Source organism: Aethalodelphis obliquidens, unplaced genomic scaffold (genome assembly GCF_003676395.1).
Source record: "Aethalodelphis obliquidens isolate GAN/ISIS:26980383/991018 unplaced genomic scaffold, ASM367639v1 scaffold4, whole genome shotgun sequence".
Lineage (NCBI taxonomy): Eukaryota > Metazoa > Chordata > Mammalia > Artiodactyla > Delphinidae > Aethalodelphis > Aethalodelphis obliquidens.
Genome location: NW_020837948.1, coordinates 65,367,499 through 65,394,417, shown reverse-complemented (window position 1 = coordinate 65,394,417; position 26,919 = coordinate 65,367,499). Strand labels below are relative to the sequence as shown.

Sequence of the window (26,919 nt, the reverse complement as noted above, 5' to 3'; positions counted from 1 at the left end):
TTCTCCATTTGACGTTCTCAGTGGTGCACAAATAGAAGATTTATGATAAAAGTTGAATGGATTTCTGCCTAAAAATTTATTTTATTTCACAGGAATATATTTTTGGGAGAGACCTTTTCCAGTTATATCAGCGTTCATAATGATAGCAATCAAGTTGTAAAAGATATATTGGTTAAAGTAAGTGGCATTCTTATTTGGGAGAATTTTTTTTAACTTTTTAATTTCTCTTCTTATGTTTTGAAACTTCATTAAAATGCCTGCTTGATACTGGACTTTTTAATTGTCATTAATAACAAGTATTAATTGAACACCTAAGTTCTAAGATATGCTGTGCACAGAATCATTTTTCCTTATCCTCAAAATTTGTGATAGCTTGGATGAGAAAATGTACCAAAGGTAAATAACACTTTAAATTTTTGTTAATAATTTGTGATTAACATAATAAAATTTGAAAGAGGAGGAAAGATCACTGGGGATTGCATCATTCAGGAAGGCTTATTGACGGAGAGGGAGCACAAGAGGATCTCAAAAGAATGGCAGGATTTAGAAGAAAAGACAAAGAGGGACATGGTAATCAGAAGCAGAGACATAGGAATACGTAATGTGTTCTTGTAGCAGTGAGCAGAATTCACTTAGTAAGAGTAGGTAAGGTTGTAGAGATATGTAGTAGCCATACAGTGGAGCATCTTAAAAGCAAGACTAAGGCTAAGGTTATTTTAAGACGGTGTGCAGTCAGTGGAGACTTTTGAGCAGAGGTATTCAGGCTATGTTGGAAGACTGTCATGAAAGCATTGTATGGGATGGTTTGTAGGAAATGGGCCAATTAGAATATTCTTGCAGTTTTGAGAAATCAAGAGAGAGAATATGCTAGCTCAGTTAAACAACTGGAAATTTATTCCCGAAAAGAAAGGGCATAAAAAAAAGGAAAAATTCATCGTATGTTGTTGAGAAGTGGTCAAAGCTGTCTTCCAGTGGTGAGTTTAGGTCACTAGAGCATCGCCTATGGAAGGGAAAGGGAAGTCCAGTTTGAATGAGATTGAAAAATGATCAGCAAGTACGAGAATTGAAAAGGATCTCAGAGAGAAAATATTCCAAGTTCCGTATATGACCCAACTTCCAGAAACTGGATGCAAATTTTTGCATACATGTACATGTGTTTGTCACTCTATGGTTAGGGTTTCTGCCTTTCATTAGATCAGGAGTCGGCAAACTACAGCGTGCAGGCCAAATTTGATCCATTGCCTGTTTTTGCAAGACAGTATGAAGCTATGCTAAGAATGAGCGAAGAAAGGTTTTACATTTTTAAATGATTGAAAAGAAACAAAAGCTTATTTTGTGATGTGAAAATTATATAAAATTCAAATTTCAGTCCGTAAGTAAAATTTTATTGACATATAGTCACACTCATCCGTTTGTGTAGTATCTGTGGCAGATTTCAGGCTACAACATCAGAATTGTGTAGTTGCAACAAACTGTATGACCTGCAAAGTCTAAAATATTTGCTATCTGACCTTTTAAAGAAAAAGTCTGCTGACCTCTGCATTTGATTATGAAAAGGACTGACTTTCAGAACTTCGAGAATGTATACTTTTTTCCTGTCATACAGTTCGCATTCAGTAAATGTTGAATTTATTTTTGTAAGATGAATAAATCAGCAAATGTGTGTAATTTAAGTCAATGTTAAAAAGAACAAATATTACCATAGTGTATTTCTTATAAAATATGTGATTATATTTCTGTGGGCTCTGCTCAGTTTTAATTTCTAAAAAGGCAGTGGTGTTTGGCATAATAACAGAGATAGCTAATGTTTATTGAGCAGTACAGTGCCCACCAAGAGTCTTCTTACTCTTAACTAAGAACTAGCATTTTGTTTATCATTTTACAAACTCCAATTACATACAAATTGGCTCTTCTTTGCCTGCTTTTCTTTAGTTTTCCTTAGTAAATTTTCATTCAAATCTATATTTCCTTGGATGCTTTATAATTATCTCCATATGTTTTTTTGAGGGTATTTAATTCACTTTGAATATTGTGTTGCAGTTTTCTTCTGTTTCACTATTGGTTTTGGGTAGCAGTTTGGATCAGTGAATTGTTTAAATTATCATTGTGTGGTCTTTTTTAATAGTATTTTTGTATGGATTAAGACTCTTGCTAGCTTTGCATTCTGTGAAATGCAGTTTGGGGTGCTTTGATATTCTTAGTTCAAGAATACTCTATTAGAGCCTTGCAAGCAAAGTGTTGTTTCTTTATCGGGTGGCTTTTGGGAGGGTGGTGGAAGAAGAAAGGGTTGAGTGTTCCTCAGTTTTTCTCTTTCTTTTGAGTGACAGCATCCTCAATTTTCTCCTCCTGCTTCATTTTCTCTTCACTGACAGTGTCCAGAAGGTTCTTCTCCTTTTTAACTCTCTTCTTCCCCTGAATTGTTATCTTGCCAGAATTGCCTCTTCACCATTAAACATACTGTTATATCTCCTGTAGGCTGTGCTCTCATCTTCCAGTAATGCACTTTCTCAGTATTTTGACACTTAGGATAGACTTTGTCTTCCTGGCAGTACTTTTCATCATTCTTAGGCCTGTCTCTACCTTCCTTTTCTCTCTTAAGCTCAATTTTTCATGAACTTCTCTTGTTCTTTGCAAAGGCTTATGACGAGAGCATGAGAAATAGCTTGCAGAAATTTGAAGTTTAGACATTTGCTGCTCTCTAGCTATACTAACACTGAGTTTATATAGTTTTTAAATTTTATTTATTTATTTGAGGATGACTCAGGAGATTCAGTTACTCTACTGCCATTACTTCAGCTACTCAGAATTCTGCTCTCAAAAGTTTAAGTTTTTATAGCTCTTGGAATTTTGGAATGTGGAAAAGAGATTATGAATCTGTACTCTTTTAATTCCTTTACTGACATCTTAGTGTTGTTTTTGAGAATAAAAATGCTATATAATCTGTCATGTTTAACTGGAAACCACTAGGGGTTTTTTTGTTTGTTTTTTAACTGAAAAATAGTTTTCAGCAGTAAGTCTGAAAACCTTAGCATGCTACCAAAAAATGAAGTGTTCTATAAACAAAAGACAGCGTAGTGTACTATAAATAAAAAAATAGTAGGGACTTCCCTGGTGGTGCAGTGGTTGGGAGTCCACCTGCCAATTCAGGGGACACAGGTTTGAGCTCTGGTCTGGGAAGATCCCACATGCTGGGGAGCAACCAAGTCCGCGAGCCACAACTACTGAGCCCGTGTGCCACAACTACTGAAGCCCACGCGCCTAGATCCCGTGCTCCGCAACAAGAGAAGCCACCGCAATGAGTAGCCCGTGCACCACAACGAAGAGTAGCCCCCGCTCGCCGCAACTAGAGAAAGCCCACGCACAACAAAGACCCAACGCAGCCAAAAATAAATAAGTAAATAAATTTATTTTTAAAAAAATAACTTCAGGGCTTCCCTGGTGGCGCAGTGGTTGAGAGTCCGCCTGCCGATGCAGGGGACACGGGTTCGTGCCCCAGTCTGGGAAGATCCCACATGCCGCGGAGCGGCTAGGCCCGTGAGCCATGGCTGCTGAGCCTGCGCGTCCGGAGCCTGTGCTCCGCAACGGGAGAGGCCACAACAGTGAGAGGCCCGCGTACCGCAAAAAAAATAATAAAATAAATAAATAACTTTAATGATCTGTACCATTGGTGGTTTATTTTTATTTTATTTATTTATTTTTGGCTGCATCAGGTCTTAGTTGCAGCTTGCAGCCTTCTCTCTAGTTACGTTGCATGGGCTCCAGAGTGCACAGGCTCTGTAGTTGTGGCACGCAGGCTCAGTAACCCCGCAGCATGTGGGATCTTAATTCCCCGACCAGGGATCAAACTGGCATCCCCTGCACTACAAGATGGATTCTTAACCACGATACCACCAGGGAAGTCCCTGTACTATTGGTTCTTAAACTTTAGAAGGTATTAAAATCATCTGGAGGACTTTTTAAAACACTGATTGCTGAGCCTCACTTCCAGTGTTTCTGATTTAATCAATCTGAAATGGTGCCCAAGAATTTACCTTTTTTTTTGGCCACACCACGGGGCTTGTGGGAGCTTAGTTCCCCAACCGGGGATCAAACCCACGCCCCTGACAGTGGAAGCGCAAAGTCCTAACCACTGGACCACCAGGGAATTCCCAGAATTTACATTTCTAACATGTTCTCAGGTGATGCTGATTCTGTTAGTCTGGGAACCATACTTTGAGAACCAATGGTGAGTAATAGGCATTTGCTCATTCATTCAACGAGTATATATTCCAGGCACAATTCTAGATACTGGGGTTATAGCAGGAAACAAAAGAGACAAGGCCTCTATTCGTTTGAAGTTTAGTCTAGATGTTTTTAAATGCTTTTTTCTTATTTTTTAACATGAATTCCTTAATTATACCGAACTCTTTCCTGATCTTGAGCTTTTACACACTTAAGGTGTTTTGCTTTTTTTAACTTACTTAAAATGATTCTCCATTTCCCCTTTCCTCTCTCCCTTTTTAAATCCTGCTCATCCAAAAACCAATTTGTAGCGTGAAGCCAACCCTGTAATTTAAATTGTATTCCCTTACCTCAAGCCAGCCCTCCATTCCTCCTTTACTCTATATTATTTTCCCCAAACATTTAAATTCCCTAGGGGCAGGGATTTTGGTCTGTTGTTCACTGGTGTATCTCCAGCTCCTGGGAAAGCCCTCATAGGTAGTTAGGAAATGAATGTTAAGTGCAGCAGTGTTTATAAGATGAAAAAGGAGAAAAGTAAAAGTGTTCAGCCATATATAATACATGCTGTAGTTATGATTAATGTTTAAAAAATGATACTTAGGAAAACACATTGGACAGAAAGCCCATGGATTTGACTGTTTCTTTTCCCCCTCTTCTCTAATTTCTGAAATGTTTGTTAAAGAATTTTGAATTTCAGCTTCATTACTTATTAGTTGTATAACCTAAGGGGAGTTGTTCCTTCTATGTGCCTTGGTTTGTCTGTAAATTAGGGACAGTATAATGACCTACTTCAGCGTTGTGGGCATTAAATGAGTAATGTGCTTAGAACAGGGCCTTGCACATAGTAGGTGCCCAATAAATGTGAGCTACTACTGTTTAATATCTGAATATAATAAAAAAAAAGACAGCACTAATAAATATTCCACTTGGAAGTGCTGCATTAAGAATGTTAGGTTAGAATTAACTGCAGAAAACCTGTTAACTGATTTAAAAAAAAACAAAAAGCTTTTAAAAAATCTGCACTCTTATGGACAAAACCTCCCCTAATCCCCATGACTTAATGTGATCTTTGCTTTCTCTGAATTTGTCTTGACATTTGCCTTGAAGTTTTATCATAACTTCATTCAGTATGCAACAAACATTTATTAATTGCCTACTGTGTGCCAGGCACCATGTTATAGTGGTGAACAAGAGAAGGCAAGCGGTTCCTGCCTCAACAGACCTTACATCTTTGGTAGGGGAGACAGAAGGAAACAGGTAAACAAAATCATAAATAAGGTAATTATAGATCATAATAAATGTTACAAAGAAAGTTAAAATTGAATGTGATAGAAAGTAGCTGAGCTTAAAGGAGGATGCCATTTAAGAGAATTAGAGAAAATGATCAATGTTCAAAAGGAATAAGGGAGGGAATATGTTAGAAAGTAACTTGGTAGGGGCAAGAGAGAAAATGGTCCTTTCTTAGTTGATGACTTTAATGCTGATCTCTAGTTCTACAAATCAGCTGGTCTCTGACATCTAATACTGTTTTGAATGATTATTTACCTTTTACCTTTTAGTGTTATATACTAACACGTGTACACATCTATATATGTTTCTGTAATATCCATCTGTATATGTATAAATTTCAAAACCGTATGTTCATACTGATGCCCCAAATTCCAGTCCAGCACCAAAGGTTTCATTGCAGGCTTCTCTCTTTCCTTATCTGTACCTTTTTTTCTCCAAAGGTAAGAAACTTGTCTCTTGTTATCCATAATATATATATATTTTGTTTTGTCCTAGTATACATGTAGAAGTTTCAGAACTGCTAATCCATACCCCTGCAAAACAGCAAATGGGCTAGCTAGAGTAAAACATTTGTGTGCCGCTCTTTTCATTTTCAGCTTTTGTTTGCCAAACTTAAGTTAGTTCCTTTTTTCTGTTTCCTCCTCCCAGTATGGTTGTGTTCATTTGTAATACAATTAGGTTCATGTGGTACTGTTTGTATTACATTTTGGATTCCCCCTACTTTATAGCTGATTTTATCAGTATTTATTTTTAGGGGTGTGTGTGTGTGTGTGTGTGAACCATTACCCTGTTCCTGAGCATCAGAGCTATACAAAAAGATGTACACAGAGACGTGTTGCTCCCTCTTCATCCCTACTTTCTTGTTCTTGTTCCCCTATTCTTTCCACCCATACTTATCCACACCCTGTAGGTAACCAGTCTCATTTGGATTTTATTCTCTCTTTCAAGGCTGATCTTCAGACAAGTTCTCAGCGTTTAAATCTCTCAGCCTCCAATGCTGCAGTGGCTGAACTTAAACCCGATTGTTGTATAGATGATGTCATACACCATGAAGTAAAGGAGATTGGAACACACATGTAAGAATTAATTTTACTAGATCTCAGAGGCTTTTACTTATATATGCCTTTATTTGAAATTTTTGCTTTATTTCCACTTATTCCACTTGTTACTAAGCCTAAGAACCTACTTCAGAAGGAATTTTATGTACCATGTTTACATGCTTGCCAGAAACAAACTTTAAACAAAATGTTTATTTTTGAAAGGAAAAAATATCTTAATTTATCTTCACTTATCTCTAGTTTCATTTTTGCATCTACAATCTTATTTAAAAATAAAAATCCATGCAAACCTTTAAAACCCAGGTAGCACTCTAAAAGTACATTTATTCTTTTGAAATGCTAACTGATGTTAATAACATTTATTTTTAAATTCACAATTTTTCAGTTCTGTATTTAACTGTATAAATATACTCTACCCTGAGAGTTCAAAAACAGAGAACCAAAGTAAAGTTATGAGGAAAAAAAAACTCGAATTCTGTATTCCTGGCCTGTGTATGTATTTGAATGTGAATGCTGTATTTTTCTTTGTCTGAGAGGCAAATATGAAAATTTCAGCCATCTAAAGTAATTTTAGACTTCTCTATCTGTCTTACCACCCCCATATCCAGTTGATTCACAGAGTCCTGTTAGTTCTCGTTAACTATCTCTCAGTAGCCTCTCTTCATCTCCACTTAACGTCACCATTTTTGCTTCTCTTCTTTGTCTTAAAGAATTATGTAATATTATCTATTATTTAATTAATTTTGGTGACAAGCTCTGTTGTAGGCACTTTTTAATATATATTCTGTGGTTGGTATGAGGTTTGAGTCAGATTTTCTGGAGTTCAGATTTTACCTTGATTATTTGTTTAATTATGTGATCTCAGATAAGTCACTTAACACTTCAGTGATCTCCTACTACCCTTAGGAAATTCTAACTGTATAGGTTTTGCAGAGCTCTCCACAACTAATCCTTACCAACTACGTACTCTAGTTCTCACCTTTCATCATGCTTCCCTCCCTCCCTCTCTACTCTGCAGTTCTTTTACCTCTGAACTGCTCTGTGACTTGAAATGTATCCTTCCCTTACAAAGGAATGCCTGTGTCATTTTGTTTAGTTTTCTTCTACTTTGTCATATCTCAGATTCATCATGACTTTCTCAAAGAGACTTTTTGACCTCCTAGACTAGATAAAATCCCCCTTCTTGTCTATTTTATAGCATCCACAACTTGTCATTTTTTTCTATGTCTTTTATGCTTGACATTACTTACTGAGTGCCTGCCGTTCCCATTAAAGTATGAGTTCCACAAAGTCACCTGCATCCCTGGGATTTAGCGAGAATAATGGTCAATATTTGTTGAAATTGTTTTTATTGAAATGATATTAAATGTGTAAAATCCCCATTTTACAGAAAATGAGACTCTTAGAGAATTTAATAGCTAGCACATAATGGCATAGAACTCAAATCTAAATCTAACTTCACAACCTGTGCCTTGCTACACTGCTTCCAACTGTGAGCACTTGGAGAGCAGGTATTGAGTTTTGATGAACTCTAAATACCTAGCACCTAGTTTAGTACTAGGTACAAATATAAAGTAGAAATTAAATTACCTGTAATGTCACCACCTAGTATAGCCACTATTATAATACTGGTATATTTCAATCCTTTATGTTCATATATATATAAAACAGATGTGTATAAGTAACTTAAATAATATTTTATAGAATTTTGATCATGTTATGCATGGTTTTATCTTTGTTAATACACCAGGAACCCAGTTTAGTCAGTATTCTTTGAAAACATTCTTTTATTTTTTTTTATTTGTGGTGCGCGGGCCTCTCAGTGTTGTGGCCTCTCCCGTTGCGGAGCAACAGGCTCTGGACACGCAGGCTCAGCGACCATGGCTCACGGGCCCAGCTGCTCTGCAGCATGTGGGATCCGCCCGGACCGGGGCACGAACCCGCGTCCCCTGCATCAGCAGGCGGACTCTTAACCGCTGCGCCACCAGGGAAGCCCCTGAAGGATTCTTCTCTAAATTTCTCATAACCACCAACAGTATAAAGAGTCAGTTTCTCTAAACTCTCGCCAACCCTGATATTTCTTGGAAAGAATTTTTGCCAAATCCTAAGATAAGGAAAAATCTTATTTCATTATTTTAATTTGTTTCTTTGACTACTTGTGAGGCTGAACATTTCCACATTTTTGTTAGTCGATTATGGTACTACAATTTATGTGTATATCCTTTTCTTCTATTTTGAATGAGATATTGTTTTGCTTATAAAAATTTCTCTTCATATTGTTAGAAGCATTTTTTCCCAGTTTGTTGTCCTTCTTAAAATTTTGTTTTAGTGTTTTTGATTTATCCAATTTCTAAATTTGTGAAAGTCTTTTCCTTTCCATTGCATTTATATTAAAAAGTCTTTCTTCATCCTGGACTTTTTTTTAAATTTGTATTTTCTTCTAGTTTATATGAACTTAACTTTTTACATTCAACTATTTAGTTATCCTGTGATTTATTTTGGCTTATGCTTTACTTTCTGAAGAAAAAAGTTTCTGACTTCCTGCCTTAAAAATGGTATATCTTATTTTACTAATCAGCTTTCTTGTTCATGGAATTATATCCATATCTACTGGAACTCTTTTTTTCCTGCTCTAGGCTCATTTGGCTACACTTTCGTGTCATAGTATAAATATTTTCCAAATTTGTTGGTAGAATTGAAGGTTAGTAGATTAACTATTAAAAAACAAAATTGATAGTGATTCAAAATCATTAAAACATCTTTCTGTTTCAGCTTGGTGTGTGCAGTGAGTTATACAACTCAGGGTGGAGAAAAAATGTATTTTAGAAAATTCTTCAAATTTCAGGTATTGAATACGACAGTGGTAAATAGTGTTTAGATGCCCTTTTTTCCCCTAGGAGATTACTACTATTTATCTGCAGTAAAAACAAGCTCCAAATAAAGCAAATAGCTTAATATTTTTTGATTTGTCTTATTACTAGCAACCTAAAGTTGGACTAAAGTAAGTTAAATAAAAGAGAAATTATTATTGGAAATGTAATGTTTTATCCAGAAAACAATTTGTTGTATTTTCATGCCTTGACAAAACACAAAAGAATCTAGAAGATGGATAAAATGAGTGTAAAGTCCAGACAAAATAAGTGTAAATAATATCAGATTTCTAAAGAAATATTTAAATGAGAGATTATTGCCTTGGGCTAAGTGGACCAAGCTTCCTTCAGAGACTTCATGAGTCACTGAAATTGTAGTTAGAATTTTTTATTTATACACAATTTTCGAAGTCCATAATCAAAAATAGTTAAAATCCACTGTTTTAACACATGTATGTGTGTAGATAGGGAAATGAGATGACCATATACAGTTATGTAGATCTAGATATGACACTATATATATTTTTCATTCCTCTGTTTGTAAGTGGAAGAAAAAGTACCAGCAATAGGAAGAAAAATTTTTATTTTTCTATTGCTTTTGTTATCACTCATCTGTTTAAGATTTTGCATGTCTTTTAAAAGAAAATAAAAGGTTTGATTGCTTATTTTGATAAACATGCTTTGTGAAATATATATAGAGAAATACACAAAAATATATGTGTTCAGTTTAACAAACTATTATGAAGTACAGGTCCATATAACTTATGTAACTATTACCCAGTCAAGAACTTACGGTGGCTTTTTTAAAAATGCATTTGGGATTGTTTTTGTTTTTACAAGAGTACTGCATACCCATTAGAAAAGTCTATTACAATTAAAATTGGAAAATGCCTTTGACAAATTTAAGCTCTATGGTTTAAAACAGATAAACAAAATAAATGGTCAAATGATAATAATCTCCTTTGACTGATATGCTTTATTCAACTAGGTTCTCAAACCATTGGATGTGAAAACCAAATTTTACAATGCAGAGGTAAGTGTTGAGCACTTAATGGGATTTCAGGTTCAACATTAAGATCTTATTTGACTAAAATTCTCATGTATTACATTTCTTTTCATATCAGAGTAAATTGCTGATATGACTGTGAATTACTTGTGAAAAATGAGCATAAAGTTCAATTGAAAGTGAATAATTTCACTGCAGATCTCTTTTAGTCTGCTGTTTTCAACTGACATGAAATCAATATGCCTTGATTTTTATTCTCATTAATTTTGTGAGGCTTTCACCGTCTTTCATTAAATGATTGCCCTGTGCTTCCATTTAATAGTTGTTGTTACCGTCTAAAAACATTAGCAATCTGTTAAATATTTTATAAATGTGGTTGTGATATTACAAAAATTGAAGTGGTAGATCCAACCCTGCAAAGAAGATTTAATATTCACCTAGAAAAATATTAAGTAGAGCTCAGTACATTAAATTCTTTGTCCTGAGAAGTCAGTGTGCCAGCCAGAGTTAGGTTGCTAAGTTTAGTGAATGGTTTGAAATGCTCCTTGGGAGAAACAAATTTGGCAAAACTATAGAAAGAAGTAACTTTTAGAATAGAAGATTATCTTCTTTTCTAACAAAAGAGATAAAATAGAATTTTCCATAAGGAAAAGGTTTTATGGCTTGGATTTCTTTTACAGTTCTATTTTATCCTGGTATCTAGAGGTCCAGAAAAAGCAGATTTCCTAATGGGCCTTTTACTCCCCCCAAATCATGTGTTTCATATCACAGTGATAAACTCAAAGATATTCAAATGCAGTATTTTGAATGAAAATTTTGTCTATTACTCCAAAACCAGGTGATCAGAAATTTGTAGTCACATGTCAAATTTGACACATATTTTTACCATCAGCATCTGAATTTTTATTCACTATAAAGTTTGTACTACAGCTGGGCATGCTAAGACATCTAAGATAAGGAACCTAACCTTAAAGTAAAAACCTATTAGGAGAAACGAAAAAAGTGCATAAAATAACAAAAGTAACTAGTATAGTATATAGTGAGATTAAAGAGCATGGCGCAAAAAGATGTGCTACAGGAACTCAGGGGATGAGATTTTGGAGTAGTCTAAAGAAGCTTCATGGAAAAGGAAGAGAACTGCATCAGTGTCTAGAAGGAATAGGTGTTAGAAACGTCTAAGTGTCAGAGCAGTGAAGGCATTCCAAGCCGAGTTGGAAATACAAGTGGAGCATACAGTATGTAGTGAAGAGTATACGTATTTGATGCAAGGATACGGTCTCATCAAGGAGATAACTAGATGTTTAAAGGCACATATAGGAAGGCACATATTAAACTATTTCAGGTTTTCTTTGTTGAAGTATGGTGGTACATTAAGATACTTGTCAAGTAGTTTTATCACACCAATATTCAGAGTGAGTTGCAAGTTGTTTTTTAAATTGCTAGTTATTCCATAAATAACATAAAAGTAATATACTCCCCCAAAAGAAAGGAAAAAACCCAAAGTCCACCACACTAAAAAGTAATTGGTTCTTCATTAACCCATGTTCTCTTTCAGTCTTTACTCATTTATATATAATATTCTGTTTTTATAATCATAGTAACAATTTTGTTTGCTTTTTCAGTTAACATTAAGTATAGACATAATTTTTAGTCTAAACTTTGCCAACAAACTTCAGCTAAAAAATTTTAGTAAAATTCTGAACTTTTGAAAATAGACATGTTTTTAAAAATGAGGAGTGAACAAATAGCATTTAGGATCTCTCTAAGATATTTGGTATTACCTATTAGGCAAACAGATACTGTTCTGCCTGTAACATGAAGCAGATTCTATGGACTCCATCTAGGAAATTCAGGTAAATTGTAGGAGTTAGTTAACCACACTGATATCAGTAGTTTATTTTTATTACACTATGCCATAGTCCTTACACAACAACTGTTATTAGCCCCACATTTGTCTCAAACATGTTTTTTATGCTGCTTCTAAAAATTCTAATACTGTGTGAATCACCTAAAGGAAAACAAGTTTTGTGAGAAACTTTGTTGTAGTCTTCTAATATAAGAAAGCCTTGTAAAAAAAAAAAAAATTGGTGACATTAGAAGCTAGGTGTCAAACCTTTGGTCACAGCTCCATGCCAGGTACTGAAGAGAAATAAATATAAACTGAACATCTTCCCAGTCCTCACGGTACTTAGATCTAGTGAAGGAGACTGACATGACATAAATACAGTGTAAGCATCCCCGCCCACCCCGATCATAAGTGTACTTATTCTCTGGGAACATAGGTGAAAAAGATTTCCAGCTATGTGTTTGATGAAACAGCTGACATTTGAGATGGCCCTTGGTAAATAAGTAGCTTTAGCAATATATATGTGAAAAAAAGACAAACTGTGAAATCTGTTAACTCTCAGTTGTCTGAAGTGGTCTAGCCCAGCATTCCCTGAAGTGTGATCAGTGGAACTGTAATCACCCAAGATCCTCCTTGAAAAAATGATTCCATTATTAGATAAATTTAAGAAAAGCTATACAGCGTATATCTATTCTGAATGTGGCAGATAGTATATACCCAACCTAAGTAATCTATGAAGAAGTTACAAAGTGAGTAAAGAATTTATAGAACTAGAAAGGCATGGCATATACCTCTCTCCCCCAAGATATGCCCTTGAATATTTGCTCCTGTTTAAGTATTCACCTATAGTGTTCTTCTCTATTCATTTAACCTTAGCAGTTTCACCTTTTTAGAAGAATGATTTGTCATATTTCTTTGTATTACTTTCTGTTTACTTCCTTGTTTTACTAATGCTGTCTTGTTTAGTAAATTAAAAAAAATGCAGAAATGCATTTTATTTTAAAGTTAGTTATTCTTTTTCTTTAACATTTAATCTGATTTTTCTAATTTTTCTTTTTTATTTTTCCATTAGAGTGACCTCAGTTCTGTGGTAATTTGATTTTTTATTATAAATTTATATGCTTTTCTTACTTACCACTTTTTGACTCTGCCTAATTAATCTCTCTTTACAAAACATAGTGGAAAAACAAAGTTAGTTGTGGATATACTTAGTGACTTCAAAAATATGTATATAATTTGTACGTTTTATATTGATCATCTTATGCTATGGGGAAAAATACATCAAAGATTAAATTGGCATATTGAAACAATTATATTCTTATTTTTAGTGTGTTTCCTGTAGCTATTTTTAAAAAGAGGCATGTTAACCTTGTTTAAAATAGCCTCGAGATTTTCAACCTCTTAATATAAAATATCCTACTATACTTCAATTCTTTGAGTAAACTGTGTAGTTGAAATTCATCTTCAAATGAGCAGTGGTTTTAGTTTTAAGTCTGGGTCAGGTAAAGATGGCCCTTTGACAACAGTAAACAGAAGAAAATTAAATTTTCCCACGTTGACTAAAATCATATTTTCAAATTTCTATTTAATATAAGCAGCATTTGCTTATAACACAATATATACATGATAAAAACATCAACTGCCTTAGCACTGAATTCTTATCTTAATTTTTTAAATGTCAAGTTATTTCATGCTAACTGTTCAAACTAGCTTAATTTTCCATTATGCAGCTTGTTTTTCTTTCATTTTATCTAAGCTCTTCTAAACTTATGCAGAAATTGCATTTTTAAATTTGAAATGTGGGTCTATGGTTTTTTTTTGAAAGCAATGGATCGATGGGATATTTTTTTTGTGTGAAAAAGTAACAGAATAATGCCTTTGAATGTGTACTTCTTTTAAACTGATAAATCGTATTTCTATTTTCATTAGAGCACATGTGCCAAGGACTAAAGAATCTGTTTTGTTTTAGATAATAATACATTAAATTATAACTTCATCATTATATTTTTGCAAATGATTTCTACTTTCCTGGATTTAGTGTTAAAAAAGCTCATAAGTGCCAAAAATTTTTGGTCATAGTTTACTTTATTTCTGTATATATATTACTATGAAACTTCTGAATAAAATAATTCTAGAATATCCTTAGTATACCATTTTATGTATAGGTTTTTATCAAAAATGAGCCAAGTTTTCTGTTATCCTCCAATATATACCCCCCAAAATAACCAAATAGCATAAAAAGAAGAATGTTTAATGTAAATAATTAGGGAATTTAAAATATTATGTAAAAGTACATATGTAAGTTACCCATTGACTGAAATACTGCTGTATAGCACCAGTTTTCACTAACTCACTAAGACCACAAAATACCTTTTGTTTGATTTAAAAACTTAAAGATTTCAAGTATAATTTACATATATTTTTGCTCTAAATATACATTTTCAATGAACCAAGAAATCACTAATGACTACTTAAAAAATGCTTTAATTAAAAAGTTAAATTCTTATAAGATTATAAAATAGATTATTTGCTGTACTATCTAAATTGAAGTAACATGAAAATTGAAATTAATAAATTATGCTGGAATATTATAACAAAGACCTAATTATCTTAACACATCTCTGAAATGATAGGTGCACAGGTAAATTCATTATACTAAATTGCATTTTCACATTTTAATGACTTACTAGAAAATTTATATATATATTTATATATGTAAATGAAATTCCAGTTAAGCGTTTTTGGATATCAATACAAAAAATATTATAGTTATCCCCCATCCATTGTTTGACAACTTACCAGTTGACTAACACTTGACTTTGCCCCTGTGAATTATGTTAGGAGGACAATTTCTTTTCTTGCATTAATTATGATAACTTTGATTTGCAGGCATGAACTAATCACATTTGTGGTTAATGTTTTTTCTTCATATAAATCAGATATTGTTGTGGTGGTAGAGTACTTTAAACACCAGCATACTTTGGTGGATTTTTCTTTCATATTTTCAGACTGATGAAGTATTTCTTGAAGCCCAGATTCAGAACATTACAACCTCACCCATGTTTATGGAGAAAGTTTCATTGGAGCCATCTATAATGTACAATGTAGCAGAATTAAATTCAGTCAACCAAGCTGGAGAATGGTAAATATGGATTATGAAGTGTTTGCTTTTATTTTGAAAGATATGAACTTTTCTAACATTGTTACTCTTGGGTGGTTTAAAATTTTTTTTAAGGGATAGACATTATTTTATTAGAGAAGTTTTAAATTCACAGAAAAATTGACCAGAAAGCACAGCATTCCCACATGCCCTCCTCCCCACTTACAGGATCCCCTGTTATTTACATCTTGTTTAATGTGGCACTTTTTTTTTTTTTTTCCTTTTTTTGCGGTACACGGGCCTCTCACTGTTGTGGCCTCTCCCGTTGCGGAGCACAGGCTCCAGACGCGCAGGCTCAGCGGCCATGGCTCACGGGCCCAGACGCTCCGCGGCATGTGGGATCTTCCCAGACCTGGGCACGAACCTGCGTCCCCTGCATCGGCAGGCGGACTCTCAACCACTGCGAAAGTTTGTTTTTGTTTGGTTTTTGTTTTTTGGGTTTTTTTTTTTGCGGTACACGGGCCTCTCACTGTTGTGGCCTCTCCCGTTGCGGAGCACAGGCTCCGGACGCGCAGGCTCAGCTGCCATGGCTCACAGGCCCAGACGCTCCGCGGCATGTGGGATCTTCCCGGACCGGCACAAACCTGCGTCCCCTGCATCAGCAGGTGGACTCTCAACCCCTGCGCCCAGGGAAGCCCCCCAATGTGGCACATTTTTTACAATCGATGAACTAATACTGATACTTATTATCAACTGAAGTCCATAGTTTACATTAGGGTTCACTCTTTGTGTTGTGCATTCTGTGGGTTTTGACAAATGTGGTGACACGTAGCCATCCTGACTGTAGGATATAAAAGTTTCACTGCCCTAAAAATCTATGGTCCACCTGTTCAGCCCTCCCTTCACATGAAAATAAGATCCTAGCCATTTGTACTTGAAGCACTTATTCTTTTAAATTTTTATAACAATTCAGTGAGATAAACATGGAACATTTCATCCTTATCCTGCAAGTGATAAAACTGAGGCATTGTAAGAAATGATGGAGAAGTTAGAAGGGGTAAGAGTAAGCAGTGAGTTTTAAGGAGTATTCTCTTAACATCAAAAGGAGTGAGGATAGGAATAGATGATTTAATTTTTCACGAAAATGAAATACACATCTTTATAGGTAACTTAGAAAAAGAAGAATAAATAAATGTAGGGTTGATATTAATATGGATAAGAAGGTAATAGCTGGAGAAAGTACCTGATTTTAATAATCAAGAATGAAAAATTTACTTTTACTTATTATGGGTCTTACAGTAAAATTCATAGCCTCTCATACTCCCACAGAGGAAAACAATAATTTTCCACTCTTTTCCTGATCTTTAATTAATTTTGAAAAATCATTAGTTTAGAATGGTATGTTTCTTTTTATTCTAAACTATTTGCTTTCATAATTTTAGAGAAGAGACAGGATACTTAAGTTTCTGATTTCTATTGCTTTTTTTCAGTTAGTCGATGTATATCCAATGCTTCAGGTAATATATTGCATTATATTATAAAGAATCTCAAGATTTTCCATATCAACTGAAAAAAATAAAGAAAAATAAGTCCTCTCAGTACAAGTCCTTTTCATTGTGTTGAAACCACCGACCTGTTGTATTCTGGATCTTTAGATGGTAAATCATTCAGTTCCTGTCCAAAGGAACAATCACAGCTATGGTTTTTCTTCTAAAAGGTTCTAGAGAATTTTTTCCATCTCTGTCTCCACCCTACAGTGTAACTACATTTGGGTCAAGAGCATATCTGCAGCCAATGGATACACGCCAGTACTTGTACTGCCTAAAACCCAAGAAGGAGTTTGCAGAAAAAGCAGGCATCATTAAGGGAGTAACGGTAATTGGAAAGTTGGATATAGTATGGAAAACAAATCTAGGTGAAAGGGGAAGATTACAGACCAGCCAACTTCAAAGAATGGTGAGTCTAGAAAAAACACTGATGGGGGTTTTTGTGTGTGGTGTGCAGATAGTTAGAACAACTTAAATTTTCCCAGGTCTGTCACTAAAAATCAGAGCACTATAAAAGACCTTGATATTACTGGAGAATAAAAGACTAATAATTTCACCAATATCTAGGTAGAAAATTGGTATTGATATGAATGGGAAATTTTCAAATGTTAATTTATGCATTATACATGGTTTTTTACTTTACCAAATTAAAATAACTGCATATCAATTGTTTCCTCCTGTGGTAATTTGTCCTCACCGTTATCTGACTTCCACTATATTAAAGTTTTCTTTTCTTGCAATGTCTTGGAACTCTTGGACTTATACTACATTTATCTATTCAGTTCATACCTTTTTTAAAGATATTTAAAATGTGGGTCATCTGAAACTCAGGTGAGTCCCACTCAAATTATCTTGTAAACATAGGTTGGATATTTTACCTAATTTCTACTCCGAGAGTATGGATAAGCTACCAGCCTTCTTTTTCTTGTGCTAATGAGAATAGACTACAGAATCATCTGTTTATACTGAATATCACCTACTGTGATATATTCTAAAATTTACTTTTCTTTTACTGTTTGAGGTAAAAATTGAAAAAAAAAGAGAGAGAGATTATCACTGGGCCTATTTTTAAATATAGCCATTAGCTATCATCCTGCCATGGCATGTTGATTCTGTTGTCTGTCCCTGCCAGTGTGTCTTGTGAACAGACATTTTCTTCTTGGATCATTTCAGTGACCTTCCTTTTCCTGTTTTACCTATGAAGAGTTACGTATGTATAAGCTACAGTATCTTTGGAAAGTATCCCTTTAAGATCAGACCCCCTGAAATTCCTTTACTATTTACCTGTGAGATTCATTTTAACTCTACTAAACATGGAGTAATTATAACAAAAACAGTCGGGGTCTGTAGTGCTATGCTGTAGGCAGTAGCAGCAAAAGAAGTTAGAATGACTGTGGTACCCTCACTAAAATGGAAAGGTTTTGTAATAGATGTATGTTAACTGTATTGCTTTTTCTCTTAGGCTCCAGGTTATGGAGATGTTAGGTTGTCTTTGGAGGCAATCCCAGATACTGTAAACCTAGAAGAACCTTTTCATATTACTTGTAAAATAACAAACTGCAGGTAATGCCAGTATTTGTGGATGGATGTCCTTTCTTCCTTACCTGAGAGAATTTTAAAATCTTTTAAATATGCTACCTCCTTGTAAGTTTCCTCTTGCCGTATAGTCTTCTCTGACGCTGACATTGAATACTGTAAAGTTCTTCATCTGGTAGCTGTATATTACATATTTTAGAGGTCCTACTGTATTAGGCATTTTTTGTATTTTGTTTCCGTACCTATGAGGTAGGTATTAATTATTCACATTCTTTGCAAGAGAAAGCCAATTCAGAGGATGTGGCTTATTCACTCTCAGAGAGCTAGAAAAGATGGGATCAGAATCTGAAACCAGGTGTATTTGACTTCAAAGTCCATGTTCTTTTCCTCATTTACACACTTCAGATTACTAAAACATGAACTAGCAGTTTCTTATGGAATAATACCTTATAGATTTACTGTAATAAGATAGATTTTTCTGAGCCATACTTATACCTGACCTGTATCTTAAGTATTAAGAAAGTTAGAAGTGGTTATGAATTTAATATAGGGGATAACCATAGATTGGAAAACAGGGCTTTGATAATAGAGTATAATCTAGCTATTGCGAAGCAAAGGGCACAGGGCTTTGAAGCCAGAAAAACCTAGGATTAAATCCCAGTCCTATCACTTTTCTACTACTTGTATTACTACTTGGTATGTATTATTAATTGGGGCATTTTGATAACATTGCAATGATGAATCCCTATCCTTAGTCCAAATGTATAATCCTTTTTAATTCTATATCCCTTACAACTTTATATTAGGGAGATAAGAAGTATTCATCCTTCAGAATTACAAAAATACCTACTTCCCCTGTGAAGCTTCCTAGACCCTCCCGTGCACAATCATCCTTTTCTCTGTCATAGCAAATTGTAATATAGTTTTTTAGTGGTATTAATATATTGCTATAATCATTAGTCTCTTCCTCACTGAATTGCGAATAATTCAAGAAAAGGGATCATGTCTTACCCAGCATTATAAATGCAGTGCCTGCCACATCATAGGAGCTCAGTAGACAACACACACAGGATAAAGACCCTGTGCATACAGGGTGTGCTTTTGGATTTTTGGTTTGTTTTGCATTTTTGAGTTATAACAAATCAGTTATTGACCAAATGACAAAGTGCTGTAATAAAGAAGTTTATTTGGGTATTCACTTTACCTTTTGGCAATTCAAGTAAGTTTTCTAAAAAGCACTTGTTTCTTAGATATTCAGTTTCCTCATCTATAAAAATGGGATTTCGACTTCCCCCAACACACAAAGACACATACACACAACATACACTTACCGGAGTTTTGTGAAACGTAACGAGAAAATTCATGCATTGCACCTAAACTGGTCTGTGGCACACAGTGAACATTTCAGATTTGGCGGGGGTGGGAGATGGAGACATATAAAAGCTAAATATCATTAAATCAACATGTCTAAAAATCAAGTTTGAGTTTAAAATTAAATATTTAAAATGTGGAGCCAACTCCAAGGAGAAAAAAATAGCTTTAAAGAGTTGAAAGCAAGTCATGAATGGTGGTAGAGTAGCAGACCGTTTTCATTATGAGCCTTTTGGTTTTGGTTTTGGTTTTAAAAACAATGTGCATACTTTCATTAAAAGTTTTTTTTTTTAGCTTAAGTTTAAGTTGAACTGGTGGTATCAATTATAAGCAGAGGTCGTCTTTTCGTGTTAATTGAACATCTGAATAGTTTTACTTACAAATCTTGCCATTTTCTATGTTATCTGCATGGTAAAGGAACATAGATTAAATAGAAAAAGCACTGGACCAGACTCAGTTTATCTTTTTCTTTCCTGTAGAGTGCCCTACAGAAATAGGAAGGATGCATAGCAACAAGATTAGACACAGATGTCTGGACATCTTCCAGAGAAATGGCAAAACTGTTAACAGATCAGCACCAGGGAGCCAGTGTTCAATAACAGAACCAGAAAGACTACACCCAGACAGGCAGATTAGTCTCAGTGTCACTGTAAATCCCAGAAGACACCATCTCCTTTCATTTTCCTGATTCTACCTTAAGTGACATAAAAATATGATAGCTTTTCATTTGTTCCTGGTTTTCTGTTGGACACCCAGAAAAGAAATTCACCCACAATAGTGGAAGAAATATTGCAGTACCTCTTTGTGAAAGGAACAAGATTTATTCCTGTTTTTCTGATTCCTCCAGCAGTGAAAGGACGATGGATCTCGTTTTGGAAATGTGCAATACCAGTTCTATCCACTGGTGTGGCATTTCAGGAAGACAGCTTGGAAAGCTCCATCCAAGTTCCTCTCTCTGCCTTGCCCTCACTCTACTGTCTTCAGTACAGGGACTGCAAGTATGCTCTCTTTTCAATAATTTCGGTATTTGGGGGCTATTAATCCATAGTCATTTATTATATCCATTCTTTCTCTGGTCATTACCAATGAATGAAAACTTAGGTCTATATGTTTCTCTCAATAGAGTGTCTCCGGCTTAAGACTAACAGACACGTTCTTAAAGAGAACATATGAATATGATGACATCGCACAAGTCTGCGTGGTATCTTCGGCCATTAAAGTGGAAAGCTGAAGAAAATTTCCAATGTTATGCTTGTCATTGAGTTTCCCAGAACTTTCTGTGTTTTTGTCACTTTTGTAAAATGATCAAGTCAACAGTAAAAATAAGTATATATTATTTAAATTTCTTTCCTGTAAAACAGTTAAAATATTTGTTTTGAAAAGAACCATTTACTGATTTTATCTTGTGAGTTACAGTCTAGATGAACATTTGTATACTTTCCACACATATGCTATTTTGTTTCATTTTAAATGACCATTGGACTTTGTTCTCCAAAAGCTCTGTATTTGAGGCCATTTGTCCCTAGCAGGTATCTTGAATAATGGTCAGTGAACTTTTCATGTAAAGGGCCAGATACTACGTATTTTAGATCTTGCAGTCCATGTGGTTTCTATTGAAAATGCTCAACTCTGCTGTTATAGTGCAAAAGCAGCCAGTAGGCAAAAATTGCACAGCAGCATTTACAAAAAACAGACAGCTGGCCAGATTTGGTCTGCGGGCCGTAGTTTGCTGATCTCAATCTAGAAGATACAGTTGTTTCTTAAAATTTTAGAATTCTTACAATATTTTACTTAGAAGTATTTCCGTTAACCCCAGTTTTTTCCATCAGTCAATAAAAAAAGTTTAAAATAACAGGGGTGGTCCTCCTGTAATCTTGTATTTGCTAACACAATATGAGTTTTTCTAGTTGTTTTCAAAATTATCGTATTGGTATCTGTGTTTGTGTGTACATACAAACACACACATCTAAGTTTCAGTTACTAACAGCAGATCAGAATTGGTTTTATTTCTTAAATTGTTGATTACTCTGTTAACTAAGAAGTCTGATAATTTTCTAATTCTAAGCCAAAAAAGTCCTGTTTTTTTTTTCCCCATTGAAAAATAAGCCACTTATTTTCATAAGGATTAAAGGATTTCCAGCTTCTGATATTTGCTTTTGAACTCTACATCATGTATTAATATTACAAAACTTTCTATCTCTGCATGTAATCACACTAATTTACTTATGCCATATACAAAACAATGAGAAAGTTAAGACTATAAACAACTTTACAACATGAATGTAATAAAAGTTTCAATATTTTGAAAACAAAAGCTAATACTGTTAAATAAAACTTATTTTGCTAAGTTGAAATTCAAGGATGTATATATAATTGCTTACATGTAAAGAGTGCATAAAGTCAAATACAAAAGTTGTTTTTTCTTAAATGCATTAATTATTTATTGCCATGACAAACTGGTCCAAAATGAAAGCTATATTCAGAATGAGATTTGCCCTTAAATTGGAGAGGTAATCAATGAAATGTCTGTGCAAAATAAAGTGCAAGCAGTATAAAATTGAAGTCTGTGTTTCCTCCAAAATGAGAACAATTGATTAAATGATGAAATAAGACTTTATAGCCACTGCACTGGGTACTGCGATAACTTTTCAAGCATCTTCTCATGACTGAACCTTCTGTTTCATTCTGTTTCAAATTTTAAAAGTAACATACTGTGGTCACTTGGAATCTGCTATATAATTTGACTTATAATTACAAAGACTCCTTTTATAAGCAATACCTAGACACATAATGTTCCTTCTTTAAGTAAAGGTTAGAAAATGTCATCTTAGAAAGGATCTGTTTAAACCATGTTATAAAAATTAGCTAAACAATTTGGTACATTAAGTGGAAATGTCATTTGTGTAAAAAGGACATTGTAAATTTTACATAGCATCATAACAGCTACAGCTACTATAATGAAAAGTGGTTAATGGAAGTCAGTTATTCCTAAGTAGAATGTATATAAAGATTTACTTTAATGCTCTCTTGTTTCAGACAAGCAAAATAACTTTTGGAGCACTGTTTAGCATTTTAAGAGTAGCTAACACAATACAGCTACACAAAACCTTCTTGCAATAGCGTGCAATGCAGTAATTCCAAAGTGATGAAAGTACTTAAAAAGCAAAAATGGCTTGAATAGAATGGAAATCCAGGTAAGTGGACAGATTATCTAGGTTTAATTTGTTATGGATGGTATATTAGAAGAGAAACAAACTAGAAGGATGAAATGGAATACACCAATTCGCATTACTTCATGTAAAAAGAATGGCTACCTTAACTACAGATATTAGTAAATCAAAACATTTGTTTTAAACTGTTTTTTCTTATAATGTCTTCAATTTTGGTATCAAAGTAATGGTGAAATAAAATGAGTTGGGAAGTGTTTCCTCTTCTGTTTTCTGGAAGAGATTGTGTAGAATTGGTATTAAGTGTTTGGTAGAATTCACCATTGAAACTGGGCCTGTATCTTTCTTTTCTGGAGGATATCTTTATTTCTTCAGTGAGCTTTGGTAGTTCGCATCTTACAAGGAATTTGTCTGTTTCATCTAAGTTGTTAAATACATGGATGTAAAGTTGGTCATAGTATTTTCTAATAATCTTTTTAATGTCTACAGGGTCAGCAGTGATATCCCCTCTTTCACTTCTGATACTGTTGATTCATATTTTCTCTATTTTCCTAGTCAGTTAGAGGCTTACCAATTTTACTTATTTGAAAGCATTTTTAATATGCTCAAGATAGTTATGCTAGGAACCTTTTCTTACTCAACACTGGATAAGAGTGTTTTTGGGGGTTTTTTTGGCTGTGCCGCACAGCTTGTGGGATCTTAATACCCTGACCAGGGATTTGAACCTGGGCCCTCAGCAGTGAAAGCACTGAGCCTTAACCACTGGACCGCCAGGGAATTCCCAAGAGTGACTAACTTTTAATTAAGGATCAACTTTGCTTTTTTTTTTCACAGTCATCACTTTCCTATGATTAGTTAGTACTTTATTCTGTGTAACATTTGAACACCAGGATCTGAATTTAACTTCATGAAAATTTAAGTTGATTTAGATGCAATATAGGAGACTTAATTCAGAAGGCTTAGCTTAGATTTAAGTCCCACTCTGCTCTGACCAGAACTGTAGGTTCATGTAGCTCTTCCTTGTAGCCTGAACCCAGGCAGTTAGGTGTCTGCTGGCCTAAAAGAGAGAAATCTTTAATCTAGTGTTGCATTAAATTAAGAGTCCTTTGGACCTACATCAGAACCACTTGGTGTGCTATTTGAAATGGTGATTCCCAGACCTCATTACAGGACCTACTAAATAAAAATTGAAAAGTGTGCCCCTGAATCTGCATTTTTAACAAATCCCCAGGTGACTCTTACAGTGAAATTATAGAACCACTATTCTAATCTCACAAAGGAAAAAAAGGGAAAGTTGGCTTTTAAACTTCAAAATACCAAGTAATTAGCCTTTTGAGGAGAACAGTTATAGTAAAGCCCTGATCATCATCGGTATTACTGATTTAATTTTATATTACTTTCTATTTCAGTTTTCTCTCACAACACTTGTGAAATTTATGTGTCCGCCAACCTTACCAATTTCATAATAACAAACCAAAGAAATTCCAGTTGGAATTAGAACAGTCTCATCCATCACTATAGTTAAAGCCATTCCACTAATACTTAGTGCCACGTCTCTCCACTAATATGTATTCTAATTTCAATAAAATATTTCAAGTCCCCTGTTACGTTTAAGCTACATCAAATTAAGGTTAAGCATAAAAGCGACATGCCAAGCCAAATTATAGCAGAGGATTAACATGAACAAGCAGTGATAGTGATAGATGCTTTTTATAACCCATCAAATAATTACCGAGTTTAAAAAAATCAGTGTTTACAGGCACATAATTAAATGCCACCTAGAAAATCCTTAAGGGCCAAGCCATTGGTTTATTTAAATGTAGATATATTTGAGAGTTTCCATGGTAAGGTCACCACTGGGGAAATTGTGCTAATTAAACTGAATAGTTACACAACTGACCTAACCAGTATCATTAAGGGTTTCTAAATGTATTTTATTATGTACTTAGCATAAGTGGCCATGCTAATGTTATCAATACCAAACTGTAGGCAAGATTAGTTAAGAACTATGCAAAAAACCTGAGCACCCTACATTCACTTTCTATACATTCACAGCATCTATTTTTTGCTTTTCTAAACAACACTGAATACTGCTTTCCACCAACTCTTAAGATTTCATCACCCAACAGAACAAGCAGCATTAAAGATAGTATTGGTCCATATCATATCATCTATTCGTTACTGATTGCACTATCAAAGCTAAACCCAGTAACGAATTTCTTCTCTCTAGAGATGTTGCTCAGTGGCACGTATATTTCCCCTAAATCAGCATGAGAAACCTTTCCTCTTAGTCATCTCCCCTTTCAAAAAGTTTGCCTACAGGAATTTGGTGCTAGAGAATTCACCAGTAAACAGCCTTACTGTTCAATAAATATACTCTGCTATTAAATCTAGTATACAAATATGATGAAGATTTGAAAATGGAACCCTGTCCAGTTAAGTGCTGTACTGGCACTTAACAAGGTTACTGATGATCACTCGTTTACGAAGGAATCATGTTATGTTCAAGTCTGTTTGTGATAAACCTATTGTCTAGACAGATTTATTTTTTAGGTTTGTTTTTGTTTTGGCCACTATCTACAGCAAACACTTCAGAGCCATCGCCATTTGCATTCTGGGCTAGGGCCCCTGGTCAAGTCAGGAATGTTCTTCAGTACTGCTGCTGAATGACCTGCTCCGGATGTGATTTCTAAGTTGCTCTATAAGTTCAGGATTCTGCTGCTGTATCTGCTGAGCAAACTGCTGTCCCCTGTAGTAAAGAGGCAAAGTTATATGAATTAGGGAATTTCCAATCACACAATACCAATGCAAAAAGAACTGCAGAAGATGTGGGTACTACCCAAAGGGAACTTTTTCTCTTAAAGCAAGTTTTAGATTCATGACTTTAGCATCTGCAAGTTTACTAGTGCCTCCATATAGTATTACTACAGTGCAGTGTTCTTCATGAGAAATGAAAGACCCAAGCTAAAAAGTGAGTTATTAGGGCTTCCCTGGTGGCGCAGTGGTTGAGAGCGGGTTCGTGCCCTGATCCGGGAAGATCCCACATGCCGTGGAGCGGCTGGGCCCGTGAGCCATGGCCGCTGAGCCTGCGCGTCCAGAGCCTGTGCTCCGCAATGGGAGAGGCCACGACCGTGAGAGGCCCACGTACCGCAAAAAAAAAAGTTCCTGAATTGAGTGAAATCCACCCCCCACCCAGTGCTTAACTACAGATAAATAAAGGGCTAAAAAGTGTATGCTTTTATTGTATGTGCACAAATACAATGCAGGGTATTTGTTCTTATAGTCAAGTCTTAGTCTCTCATACAACAGGTGTCACACCCATTTTGGGATGCTCATGAAGTCACCCAACAGAACTGATTTTTGGAAAGGCAAAGAAATTTAATCCAAATTCCTGAGTGTGTGCCTCCCAACTGCAAGTGTTAGGTGTCACTATAATCATGCCACTTAAAGATCACTCTAAAAATGCCATATTTCGAGTGAGTTTACACAGCTGTGATCACAAACAGAAAATGATACTTGTTGCTTCATATAATATTTCCAGTGACAGCATCACACAGACTCAAAAAGCACAGAATTTACGCAACTTGGATGGAGGTGGAGGTAATGTGTTCAAGTAATGAGAAGATGAAACGAGTTCCCTTAGCAATGAAGTGCACTGCAGAGTTTGAATAAAACAGCTGCCTAAGTTGTCTGAACACTAATATATGCAATGTATGATTTTTAAATATATACGCGTACCTAAATTCATACCTACTTTAAGTTAATATTTGACATTCATATATATTCTTGAGTAGCTATTCAAGTCTGCTGAAAAAGTTTTTCTTGGATCCAGATCTTCTGGATTCCTACCCTTCAGTCTGAAAATTTCAATTTATGAACCACTTTTAAATTTAATAACTAATGAGGT

The 26,919-nt window shown here is 34.8% G+C and overlaps 2 protein-coding genes across 8 annotated transcripts in view; one reads left to right on the top strand and one right to left on the bottom strand.

Annotated features, from left to right (window-relative positions):
• The window catches only part of TRAPPC13 (trafficking protein particle complex subunit 13), a 35,242-nt gene extending 12,969 nt beyond the window's left edge, over positions 1–22,273 (top strand). For 2 of the 5 annotated variants that reach the window (XM_027100996.1, XM_027101000.1), the window contains 10 exons: positions 93–177; positions 6,460–6,587; positions 9,342–9,414; positions 10,428–10,472; positions 13,364–13,381; positions 15,300–15,433; positions 17,149–17,347; positions 18,401–18,501; positions 20,693–20,843; positions 20,969–22,273. In XM_027100996.1, coding sequence (XP_026956797.1) covers positions 93–177; positions 6,460–6,587; positions 9,342–9,414; positions 10,428–10,472; positions 13,364–13,381; positions 15,300–15,433; positions 17,149–17,347; positions 18,401–18,501; positions 20,693–20,843; positions 20,969–21,076 — 1,042 coding nt within the window. In that variant the 3' untranslated portion in view covers positions 21,077–22,273. The remainder of the gene's footprint in view (positions 1–92; positions 178–6,459; positions 6,588–9,341; positions 9,415–10,427; positions 10,473–13,363; positions 13,382–15,299; positions 15,434–17,148; positions 17,348–18,400; positions 18,502–20,692; positions 20,844–20,968) is intronic. The other 3 variants (XM_027100997.1, XM_027100999.1, XM_027100998.1) reach the window with 3 other exon arrangements.
• The window catches only part of SGTB (small glutamine rich tetratricopeptide repeat co-chaperone beta), a 48,078-nt gene continuing 43,420 nt past the window's right edge, over positions 22,262–26,919 (bottom strand). For all 3 annotated transcript variants that reach the window (XM_027101003.1, XM_027101002.1, XM_027101004.1), the window contains one exon: positions 22,262–25,761. In XM_027101003.1, coding sequence (XP_026956804.1) covers positions 25,650–25,761 — 112 coding nt within the window. In that variant the 3' untranslated portion in view covers positions 22,262–25,649. The remainder of the gene's footprint in view (positions 25,762–26,919) is intronic.